Below are 12270 nucleotides of genomic sequence, written 5' to 3'. Positions count from 1 at the left end.
AGCAAAGAAGATTTTCACTTTCAGTATTTTTTTTTTAGTTCTAAATGCAGTAAGGTTTCTGCAGATAATTTAGTGCAAACAGATCCTTCATTCTATTTGCCTTGCTTCCATTTGCCCTTCCCTTATAATTAATATTTGTCTTTTCATATTTGTTCAATGAATGATTTAGGAAAGATGCACCAAGATACTTCTTTCATTATTTACAACAGCTTAGTTCATGTATTGTGAAGAATTAAACCCCTTAACACACAGGGTCAGATTTGTAGACCTAAGTCAGTGAGTTTTGCAAGGTTTGGTGGGGTAGGGATTGGAAATGAAAGTTCTTCTTAGTCTGGCATAACTAGAAATGCTGAAGTGCTTTTGGGCTTTTAGGAGGAAAGTCAAAATGTTTTATATTAAGAAAATGAATTGTCAACAATGCAGCATGTGTAGTTTTTCAAGAACAGTATTTAACATAAGGTTCAATTATTCGTTGTCAGGAAAACCTCAGTTTCTTGAAATGCCCTAAGCCATATGGAATAGTTCGTGTGCAGTCTAGATCAGTACTTGAAGAACACTTTTAAATGTCACAAAATATATTATTTACTAATACATCTGTAATTAACATTATGCGAAACTAAAGTGTCATACATGGAATAGGGAGTCAAATCTGGAGGTTTGCAGGTTTGAAAGACTGAATTGACATTTCATTAGGTAAATTTGGCCTTTACCTTCAAGGATTGTGTTCATTACACAGCCGACTTGAAAAATAGCATCCCTAAGAAGAGTGGAGCATTTTAGTTTTCATTAGCTTTGACAGAAGTAAAAGAGGAGCAGAGACATGTGCCTGTGCATGAATAAGGGATTGAGGGATGTGAGAAACAATATTTTGGAAGGCAAGCTTGTGGTCCTATCAAACCTTCTGTGAGACTATGTCAGCTGTTTTTGTGACTTGGCTGTGACTTCTGGCAAGCTGGAAACAGTCCTTTAAGGACAAGATTGTTGAGTTTCATTGTCTAGCCATTGTATCATAATGCAGGTGTATTTGAGTTCATTTGGGCTGTATTGCATTGGAGTTCTTTCCAGTCCTTTAGGTGAACTGACATATGCTGCTATTGAGTGAATGCACAGCAAGTAATTTTGTTCTGGATTCTCCAGTAATTCAGAGTTATCAGAAGAGGAACTGACAAATATGATTTTTTTTTTTAAGGCTTAAATTGCAGATAAAGTAGCAGGGCAGTAAATGAACACTATACATAAGTGTAGGCAGACACTGATGTGGGTATTTTTCTTTTCCTAGGGTGGATAGGGGGAGGCAGGGGAATTCGTCATAACGAAATTGAAAAAAATCTATGAATAATAAAGTAGAATCGACAAAATATGCTTTTTATATCCATTGAAGAGACACTTGGGTGACAAAATACTAGTGGCATTTAAAAATGAAAAGTTTTCATCAGACACTTAAAATAGGAGTTAAGCTGTTACCTCTTCTCTAGAGAGCTTTTACCTTTTCATAGAGGAACAGCAAAGCTGTTACTCTCCAGCATTTACTTCTCTGACTCTGAGTTTCTTCATTTACCTTGCCAGAAGGAGATTCTTCTTTCAGTTTTAGTACATTGCCAATATTTGGAAGATAATTTTTAAGCCAGATACATGTTTGCAGATATCTCATCTAGTTTGTCCTTAATGGAGATATAAACAGAAAATTAGAGATGACATTGTCAATGGCCAGTTGTTGCATGTCTGAGAGGGTGCATGTCATTGCAGTGGATAGGCTATCTGTACATAGTAAGTTAATAACTCCTTCCTTCTCAGGATGTCCCATGATCCTGTAAAAGTGCTGCTTATATATTTTTGTGAGGTTTTAACATATCTGCTTGCTGATTCTACATGAATAAGACTATTCCAGCACTGTATATTTTTTCACACTAGGACAGTAGATTTAGATGACACCTTTCATATTCGGCTTAATCTGAAGCCCACCAAGACAGCTAAAGAGTCTCACAGATTTCTTGATGCAAGTAAAGTTGCCTTACAGTCTATGAATAATAAGAATAGTTAGCAAAAATAAATCCTTTCTTGTTTCTTGGGAGGCATGCCAGATGGTATTTTGTGGGACATAAGGGTTCATGCATGGAGGAGGAGCAGTGGTAAAAGTCCAAGCCAAAGGCAGCAACCATACTGTGAGGTTAAACCACAAGATAGATTGTAAGATTTTCTGTTGAACTCTTAACACTCCTCTTCCTCTAGTATGTTTCTTGAGACAAATACTTTATTTTGTACTATATCTCCAGTGTTTTCAGTATTAAATGCTGAGCTATTTATAGGTTGCTTCTATAAATTAAATTTAAAAATTTCTGGGCCCAAACTCAATAATTCACCAGTTTTGAATTTGGTGACGCAGTTATCTGTCTCTTTAAAATCTCAAACTAGTAAGCAGGCCAGCTTTGATATCTTTGCATCAGCTAACTAGTTAAATTTACTGTGTAGGAGGTGTGTTACAGATTTTTGTCATTCAATTCTTTCATGTACACAGCAACGTCATTTACTTTAGTTTATGGGGAAAAAATCGCTGTTAATTATTCTCCTTTACAAAGTGCATCAAGCATGTTTGCCATAGAAACTAGTTAATCCATGCTAATGTAGAGAACTGGGTGCAAAGAGTTTGAGCTAGTGTATAAATCATCTTCTGTCCTGCTGTTTCCCTAGAGCTTTCAGTAGTAATCTCATGCCTCCCCTGTGTTCGCAGGAGTGGATAAGGATCTTCCAGGGAAGAGGGATGAATTTTGTCTCTGTGTAAACTGAGCAAGGTCTATTTTGTTGCTGGTAGCTGTTTTAGATCACAATTGATAGTTTGGAGGAGGCCCTTTGTATAGCCACATAGCATATTAAATTAATACTCTTTAAGTAATCTGTATCTAGTCTTGTAGATAATAACTGTGTATTTCCCATAATTATGTCTATAACATCTGAACTCAGAAAAATGACTGTAAAATGATGAATCAGAAGTTAGTGTTCAGTTGATGACATACAGATAATTCATTACTGCTTCTGTACAAGTCTTTCTTTCCAGTGCAGCTGTTGAATATTTCTTTGAAGCAGATACAATAGTTTATGATTTAAAACTGTGGCCTAATCCAGTAGGTTTTTTTTTTCTGTGGAATACTTGCAGATACTTTTAGGATTACTCTGTTATCCTACTTATCAGTATAATAACCTGCTGATTTGACAAGATGTAGAGTATTATATATATTGCTGGCACAAGGAGATTGTTGTTTTCAGCAGAGATCTCAGGACAAATTGCAAGGTAAACCTGTGTTGTCAGTAATTCAGTTTTTGTTGACTAGATTCTTTCAGGAAAGAAAATTAATATTCCAATTCGTAATCAATACAGTGTTGTGATAAAATTTACTCTAAATTTTCATTTTATCTTTTTAGCTAAAAAATTTATTGATTTGGATGACTTTGTTGAAATTACTAAGAAGTATGCAAAGGGAATCATCCCATCTAACCTGATTATGCAGGAAGAGGAAGATGATGAGTTGGCAGGGAAGAGTCCTGAAGAATTACCACTACGACTGAAGGTAAAATGGCAAAATGGAACAGCAGTGACTTGCACTTCTTTCTCAATACTGATGTTTAGTCTATATAGATCAATACAAGAATTGTTGCTGTAACTGCCTTTTGGACTTGACCTCATATATATGTTTCAAGTTTTGTATATATGAGTCATGTACTTAAAAGAAAGTGACAACAGTTTTCCCTGTAAGTGGACAATCTACCTTCATTACATCTTCAGTGAGGTTTGAAATGTACTTGTCATTGCTGCCCTATTTTTATTATGGATGTTGTTACACGCTTCATATCTTTCTAATATAAACAGGAGCAGGCAGGTGGGAAGAATTATCCATAGCATGAAAAGGTTCTGTTATGATGGATTTCAAGAAAGATGAAACTTCTGTTATCTTCTACACTGAAACTTCTCTAGACAGTGAAAGGAGAAGGGAAAATTAAGGTGCATGCCTTCAATACTGGCATAAATTTTAGATGAGGCAGGGGGTGTATGGCTGCTGACCTGAGAGTTTTTGGACAGTCTTGTTGTCCATTATCATATTGCAGAGGTGGGGAAAAGAGGGGGAGTGAAAGTTGTCTCTTTCCGAGCTTTTGTATGGCTAATTGCCTGAAAGAGATGCATTTATGAAGAACAGAGATGCCTTCACAAATAAACAAGCTTTTGCCCAAAGCATTGGGGCGTGTGTTGTCCCAGTTCATCACAGTGCCACTGGTATTTGCTGGAACATTCTTGGCTTTTCCCCTTGAACTAATTAATATAAAGATGTAAGATCTGGGAAAACATTTTTATGTTATTTTATGTTATTTTTATGTAATTTTATGGAGGGGGGAGGATTCTAGCAGCGTCTAATGTCCCTATGCAATATCTGAATGTGTGTTTGAAAAATCCAGTACCTTTTAATTGATCTTTTGTGAAGTGTATGGTTGGTTATAGGGAGAGTGTTCAGTCCAGCAGTTTCTGTGTTGTCCAGTGACTGTGCTGGAAAATGCCATATAAAATAGGTAGAATTTTAAGATCCTCTACAGTTACTGTTGTCGAGTTAAAAGAATCTGTAAATATGTAGTAATTGAATTTAGCATACTGCTGCTGCTTCCAAAACAGGTTTTGACAGCTGCATCTCTAGATGCTTGTGAAGGATTGTTTACAGATAAAACCACAGCTGTAAAGACTTCTTGTATGTGTCTATGAATCATAGGCACTACTTCCTGCAATGTATATGCATAGAATGTATAGCATAATCCTTGCAGAATGTGGCAATTACACACTTTAAAGTACAGTACTCACAGCTAAAGAAATGACTTAAGGTAGTGCAGGGCTGTAGCCATGTAGTTTATCTTCAGTATGAAGTTAGCAGAGCACAATATTTGACTAGGAAGCCATTTAATTATATATGTCAAAGGTAATGAAATACATCTTGCCTGAAATCAAAATTGCCTCTGAGCTTCGTCTGACTGAGTTAATCAAAATGGAGCTAATAATCTCAGACACAGTAATCTTATTTTATTGGCAACATTGATCTGAAATATCAATCTTTTTATGTTAGCTGAGGTTATACAACTGGCTGCTACTGCTTCAGCTAAGAATGTCTGTGATGTAAGGATACAAAACTGCTCATTAATTAAATGCTTCTTTCTCTTTCCAGGTTGTAAAATATCCACTTCATGCCATTATGGAAATTAAAGAATACCTTATAGATATTGCATCAAAGGCAGGAATGCATTGGCTGTCTACCATTGTTCCAACACACCATATCAATGCTCTCATCTTTTTCTTCATCATCAGTAATCTGACAATTGAATTTTTTGCCTTCATTATTCCATTAGTCATATTCTATTTGTCCTTCATTTCTATGGTGATTTGCACACTGAAAGTTTTTCAAGACAGTAAGGCTTGGGAAAACTTCCGTGCTTTGACTGACTTACTGCTTCGTTTTGAACCAAACCTAGATGTTGAGCAAGCTGAGGTGAACTTCGGATGGAATCACTTAGAGCCATACATTTATTTTTTACTCTCGGTATTCTTTGTAATTTTCTCCTTCCCTATAGCAAGCAAAGACTGTATACCATGCTCAGAGTTAGCCACTGTCTCAGTTTTCTTCACAGTGACAAGTTACATGAGTTTAAGCACATGTGCAGAACCTTACACTCGAAGGGCTTTGATGACTGAGATAGCTGCAGGTTGCTTATCCCTATTGCAGGTATTACCTGGGAATGTTGGCTACTTGAAATTCTTAGGTAAAACCTTCTTTACAGTTCCTGTAGGCCATTTCTTTGTGATCAATGTAAGCATCCCATGCCTTCTGTTTTTGTACTTGTTCTATCTTTTCTTCAGAATGGCCCAACTACGGAATTTTAAAGGCACCTACTGCTACCTGGTCCCATACCTGGTGTGCTTTATGTGGTGTGAGCTCTCTGTGGTCATTCTGCGGGAGTCCTCTGGCATTGGGCTCGTTCGTGCATCCATCGGTTACTTCCTGTTCCTCTTTGCACTCCCAGTGCTGGGTGTAGGCATTGCCCTGATGTGTCTTGTCCACTTCATTAAGTGGTTTTTGACTTTGGAGCTCATGAAAATTGTAGTGACCCTGGTTTTGTGTGCTGTTCCTTTGCTCTTTCGATGGTGGACAAAGGTAAACTTCTCTGCAGTTGAAATGGTAAAATCACTCACTCGAAGCTCGATTGTGAAACTCATTCTGGTGTGGATTACAGCTGTAGTGCTGTTCTGTTGGTTCTACGTGTATCGATCTGAAGGGATGAAAGTTTACAACTCCACCCTGACGTGGAATCAGTATGGTTTCCTCTGTGGACCCCGGGCCTGGAAGGAGACTAACATGGCACGCACTCAGATTTTGTGCAGTCACCTGGAAGGACACCGAGTGACGTGGACTGGGCGGTTCAAATACGTGCGCGTGACAGAAATTGACAATAGTGCAGAATCTGCAATAAATATGCTTCCGTTTTTTATTGGCGATTGGATGAGATGCCTGTATGGTGAAACCTACCCTCTCTGTGATCCCAAAAATGTTACACTGGAGGAGGAAGAATTGTGTCGTCTGAAGTTTTTGACAAAGCATAAATGCCACATGAAAATGTTTGATCGGTACAAATTTGAAATAACTGTAGGCATGCCTTTCAGTAGCAAAAATGGAAGCAAGCCTATAGAGGAAGATGATATAACCAAAGATATTGTGCTGAAGGCAAGCAATGAGTTTAAAAAAGTGTTGCTGAACTTGAGGCAAGGAAGTATAATTGAATTCAGCACAATTCTGGAGGGTCGTCTTGGCAGTAAATGGCCTGTCTTTGAACTGAAAGCAATCACTTGCTTGAATTGCATGTCTAAACTCTTACCTGCTGGGAGGCACGTGAAAATAGAGCAGGACTGGAGGAGCACAGTGCAGAAAGCCATTAAATTTGCTTTTGATTTTTTCTTCTTCCCATTCCTGTCAGCTGCATAACATGCTTGCATATTGGTTCAGTGGTATTTTCAGTGTCCACTGGATTTACACTACCAAAGGTTTGGCTTCTTAAGTGAAAAATACCCAACAAAAATCTACCTTGTTGTAGCAATGCTCAAAAGTGTGCTAATATAGAGCATTGGTTGAGTTTTGCAAGTGTACACACCGTATCCTGACCTTAAACCCTGTATGACTGAAGTAATAGATAGTATTTTAATTATTATGAATGCAGGGGATCGCTGCTGACTAATTGCATGGAAACTGTTTTGTCCAAAACGGATATATTGCCTGTGATACAACACTAGATGCATTCACTTGCTCAACGTTAAAAGCACTTTACTCTTTTAAGTATTCACAATGTGCCCATTTGTATTTTCACAGGTATTGTTTAGAATAGGTATCTGACAACAGCTTTTGTTGCGTTTATTGCTTGTATTTATTTGGTGTTTTCTAGGAAAAAAGTGATCTTAGAGTCAGTACCTTGTGGTGACATTTGCGTACAGCAATCACTGTTCCACTGTTTGTGAGAAGATAGTGACCACTGTATTTTGAAAGGGCACAACATTTCACACCCCAGCAAAGGTTTTACAAATTCCCTGGGCTTCTACTTTGCATTAAATATTGTGTACAAAATTTGCTATTTGTTCTGATTGATTACACTAAGTATAGTCCATGCTGGTGTGTGAAAGGCAAATATCAAGTCTGGCATTGAGATGGTGCCAGTAATGGACAAGCCACAACAACTGAAATTATACCTAAAAATCTATAGTGGAAATGGAAATAGAATAGTTTAATCACTTGTATTTTGCAAATAAACATGAAGTACAAACTTGAATTTAATGGGTGCAACATTTGTTCATAATGCTTTGACATTGTGTCCAGTAGTTTGTATTGTGTTGATAGCAGCTTTCACTGAAAACTACAATTTCTCCCTGCTTTTGTTGTGACTTTGGATCTTTTCTGGCCACTGTGGCTGCACATCACAGATACATCCTGTCATTTCCCTGACTCCTCCACTGAGCCTCCTTTAGATTCCTCTTTGCCTTCAATGTCAGTCACCACCAGGACCAGGGAGAAGGGTTAGCAATGAAAACCTGATAGAGAAGGGGAAAATTCTGGGGACAGTGAGGCAATGGCTGCACGCCAGCCATGAGCACGCTCTTGAGCATTACCCAGAGCTGCAGCTGGGAGGAAGGATGATGCCAAAGGCACCTACAGATGTGCTGCCCAGTGCCCATGGCAGAAGCCCCCACCATCTGTTTCCACCTAGGGAAAAGAAAAGGAATAAGACAGCAAGTAAATGCAAGTTTTTGACAGCTTCCCTTACCCAGGCCCATTTTGGCTGGATCCAAACTTAGGCCTTTCTCCTCCTTTTGTTAGAACATCCATAGGCTCTTTTTCTTCTTGACTCCGAAATTTAAAAAGATTTAAATTTTTTTAACTATTTTCCCTTACATACACACAATCGTGAAACTTCTATTCATATGTTGGTCAGGAGGAAAAAAAGGCAACAGATTTGGGATTCAGAACTAATGTTAAAATTTCTCCTTTTAGCTTTCAACCCTTTGTATGGATGTCAACTTAGTGACTTACTGTGGTGCATTTTGAAGGAGTTCTTACGTGTCCTGAAAATGAAAAAGTGACTCAAGTCAGATGTGAGAAGTTTTGCAAGAGGAGGGAGAGTACTTGTTTTCTTTGGAATGAGTTGGTTTCTAAGAGACAAAAGACTTAATCTTGGTACCTCAGTTCCCATCTGCGTCATAATAACGACTCTGAAACTTGTATTTCAGCCTTTTTTGCAGAAGTTGTTAGAGGACATTGGCGTATAACTGTTATTAAATTTGCAAACTTAGAATTATTAGCTAAAAATCTCTGGTTCCTTGGAGAGGAAGAGCTCCTTCAAAAATAGTCATATCAATATTGTTTAGATTCAAAGTTAAACAATTACCCTTTATGTATTTACATGAAGAGGAAAAAAAACCCAAAGCCATACTCTGAATTAGCTAGATTCTAGGAAAAATAATTCATGTGCTCTGTAGTGATGGATTGATGGGGATACTTGAATTTGTCAACTGCCTCTTTTCAGCACAGGTGGGAAATTTTGCACAGTAGCACATTGAAGGTCATTTTCCCTATGTTTTTAGTTCTTCAGTGCAACCACAAGGGACAGAGGAAGCAAATTTTACTTCAAGACCTTTAAATAATGCCTTTTAATGCCAGTTCCCACGTGTTTCTTCTTGATGCTTTTAAATTTTTAGGGAAAAATAGGATAACTTCATGAAAACATGATGGATAGGTACTCCATTATCTTGTCGGTCTAGTGTTCAGTGTTCTGAAACCTTTACCAAATAAATCTTTCCTTTCTAAAGTGTATCTTAGCTGACAAGCACAAAATTGCTGGAATTTAATAATCAAGGTGTTCTTGCAAAGGGTGCTTCTATTTACTTTGCACCTTGTGAGAAAACAGAGCACAAAATAACTGTTTTACTCCTGCTACAGCTCTGTGTTCCAAACCAGTCCAGCTTCTAGGTTGGAGAGGCACAGAATCTGGTAGCTGCTGTTAATTATTCAATCATTCCTACATTCATTATTTTCTTACTCAGTTTTCGATATATGATGAATTATAAACAAAGGCAGGTGCCCTTTCTCCAGGCCGGTAATTCAGTCTTTTGCATTAGTATTAATTAACAGAAGAGGAGGAGGATATTACATGGCTATTGACATTTCTAAATTAGGTTGAGCTGTTTGTCTGTAAGTTCAGCTTTAGCATTTAGAATATACAGAATTTATAAAAAATGTTCATTTGAATTTCATCTTCAGTGTAACATGAAAAAGTACTGCTTGTTCTCCAAACTGGTACATTCTTCCATAAGCACACAAAAACAACACAACACATATAGAAATTCTGAGTAACTTAAGAGCCCACTCTGTAATGACTAACAGCATCTTACAGGAGGCAAGAATGCAGAGTTTTGCCCTGTTCTCCCAGAGAAAATAAATTGGTAGATCTGTAGGAATTAACATGTGGTTTTATTTCTTAGAACAAATGGATCTTTTAAATGCCATAAAATAGCAGTTATTAATTGTAAATTTGTTGCAATTTTTTTGTAACACAGGGCAATAAGAATGTTGCCCAGAGATGCTCTAGCTGCCCCATCCTTGGACATGTTCAAGGCTGGGCTGGATGGGGCTCTGAGCAATCTGCTCTGATGGAAGATGTCCCTGTCCATGGCAGGGGGGGTTGACAGTCCCTCCCAACCCAAACAATTCTGTATTTCTGTGTTACCATTGGGGTAGTGTAGTGCTTTCTTATATTCTTACAGTGAGCTGCTTTTCTGCCTTCTGGCTTCTCTATTTCCGCTGGAAAAGGCAAAAGAAGTTTCTAGATAGTGAATATCTTTTCAATACTTCTGAAACCCATTGCAGCCTCTCAGGTTAAGGCTCACATCCAGTAACAGCTGAAGGAGGTTGAAAGAAGCTGCACTCCAGCCTCAGCTTCACAGCTGCAGTTGTTTAAACAACAGATGGATATGAAGGAAAACCAACAACTAGAAATGTATTAACCCATGCAGCAAAAATTAGGTAAAATTTGCCAGCTTGTGAGAAGATAACATACCTGCTCTGGCACTCTCATACAAGCATGTGTTGTGTGCAAATAGGATTCCTGGAAACCAAACACCAAATCACATCACTGTTCATATGCATTAAGATGGTTCATTTATTTTCATATTATTACTCAAAAACTTTAATTACCTTTTACTTCAGAAAAAAAATTAATTAGCATCCTATAGTTCCTCTTATTAATCATAGCCTGATGTGGAAAAGATGAGAGTCACCTTCCCCTTCAGGATGGATGTTAAGCACTGAGGAAATTTGTGTTTTCTTCCCCTCTCAGCTTGAACTTCAAGTTTTGAAGTAGAACAGGAACATAGAAACACTGTTTATAGCTTTCCTTTAAAAAATACTTTATGTGAATGTGGAAGAAAATTGGATATGTATCTGCCTACTGACAGCTACATGAAGCAGCTTCTGTAAGATTGCAGCTTCACAACGCTAATTTCAGCATTTTCATCTGACAAAAATTCTCATTTAAATCTGTGCAAGACGTGATGATTTTTACTGCACATAGTGATTTGGGTGCTAAGTTATCCCCATTCCTCAAGGCCCCATCCTTCTCCCGTCAGGAGATGCAAAAGCATCCAAAGTGAGTATTTCACTGAGCTCTGGGGGGAATTTTTTACAGGTACCTTGCTTGCACTGACTGGTTTTGTCTGTGTGCATGCCCAATGCATATGCTATAACAAATCTGAGAGAAGCACTGCTTTCTTAGATGTTTAAGTACCTTAGATATCTAAGTGCATAGATATCTAAATTAGGCCTGTAAGTAAGGTTAAGTTATAGTTATAAACTTACTTAAATGCAGCTAAGTATTGTTCTTCTGCTAAATGGTTAAACATAAGTTATAAGCTAAGCTTTGCCTAGCGTCCTTCTGTTAAGTTGCTAAATTCAACATAGAAATTGTAAATTAGGTTACCTACTGTTAAACATTACTGCTCTGTTAGTTAAGGTTAAGCTATAAATTAAGTTACAAGTCAAGCTGGATATAAGTGAAGTGTTTTTCCTATGTTAAATTTCTAGGCTTAAGCCATAACCTGAGTTAAAGTACTGTTGAGTGTTGTTAAGCTTTTAAGTCATGTTTCTTTTCATCCTTGCCCACACTTGTCTTTTGTCACACATAGACACACACAGCCCGCTAGACGGGTCTCAGTTTATTTTTGTTTTGATTGCCTGGATTTTTTTTGTTTTGTTTTGTTGATGCTTGCTTTCCCTTGTTGTGCCCTAGCTGTCCTGTAAGTAGTAGAGTGAATCTTGCCAATGAACTTGTCATGCTTGGTTGCTTAATATTAAATCTGACTTCTGTTCATACTCTTGCTAGTGACTTTTAAAGCAATCTCAAACACTCTCATTTTTAACACCATCACCTGGAGATCTTTGCTCCTGTGTGCAGAATGTGAGGGTTAGCATGGGCCATTTCTGCTCCCAGGCAGTGCTCAATCCTGGAAAATTTTTTCTATTGCAACTTTTGTTCTAATCACATCGTCTTTTTTTAAGGTGCCAGGATCTTCCTGACCTACCTCTAGATAACAATGCATCGGGTTGGAGTTTTTTCAAGGGCCATTTGGAGAGGCTTGAGTTTCCCCAGCTCAGCTTGTTCCACATACAGTATAGATGGAGTCTTAATGTAGGAGATTCTGCAGTGCCTGAG

At 37.8% G+C, this 12270-nt stretch overlaps 1 protein-coding gene across 6 annotated transcripts in view; it reads left to right on the top strand.

Annotated features, from left to right (window-relative positions):
• The window catches only part of WFS1 (wolframin ER transmembrane glycoprotein), a 33000-nt gene extending 25161 nt beyond the window's left edge, over nt 1–7839 (top strand). For all 6 annotated transcript variants that reach the window (XM_088163116.1, XM_014895331.2, XM_088163114.1 and 3 more), the window contains 2 exons: nt 3418–3563; nt 5196–7839. In XM_088163116.1, coding sequence (XP_088019242.1) covers nt 3418–3563; nt 5196–7004 — 1955 coding nt within the window. In that variant the 3' untranslated portion in view covers nt 7005–7839. The remainder of the gene's footprint in view (nt 1–3417; nt 3564–5195) is intronic.
• Nucleotides 7840–12270: the final 4431 nt, after the last annotated feature.

Source organism: Sturnus vulgaris, chromosome 4, assembly GCF_052056855.1.
Source record: "Sturnus vulgaris isolate bStuVul1 chromosome 4, bStuVul1.hap1, whole genome shotgun sequence".
NCBI lineage: Eukaryota > Metazoa > Chordata > Aves > Passeriformes > Sturnidae > Sturnus > Sturnus vulgaris.
The sequence above is the reverse complement of the archived record's forward strand: the minus strand, read 5'-3'. Positions and strand labels throughout refer to the sequence as shown.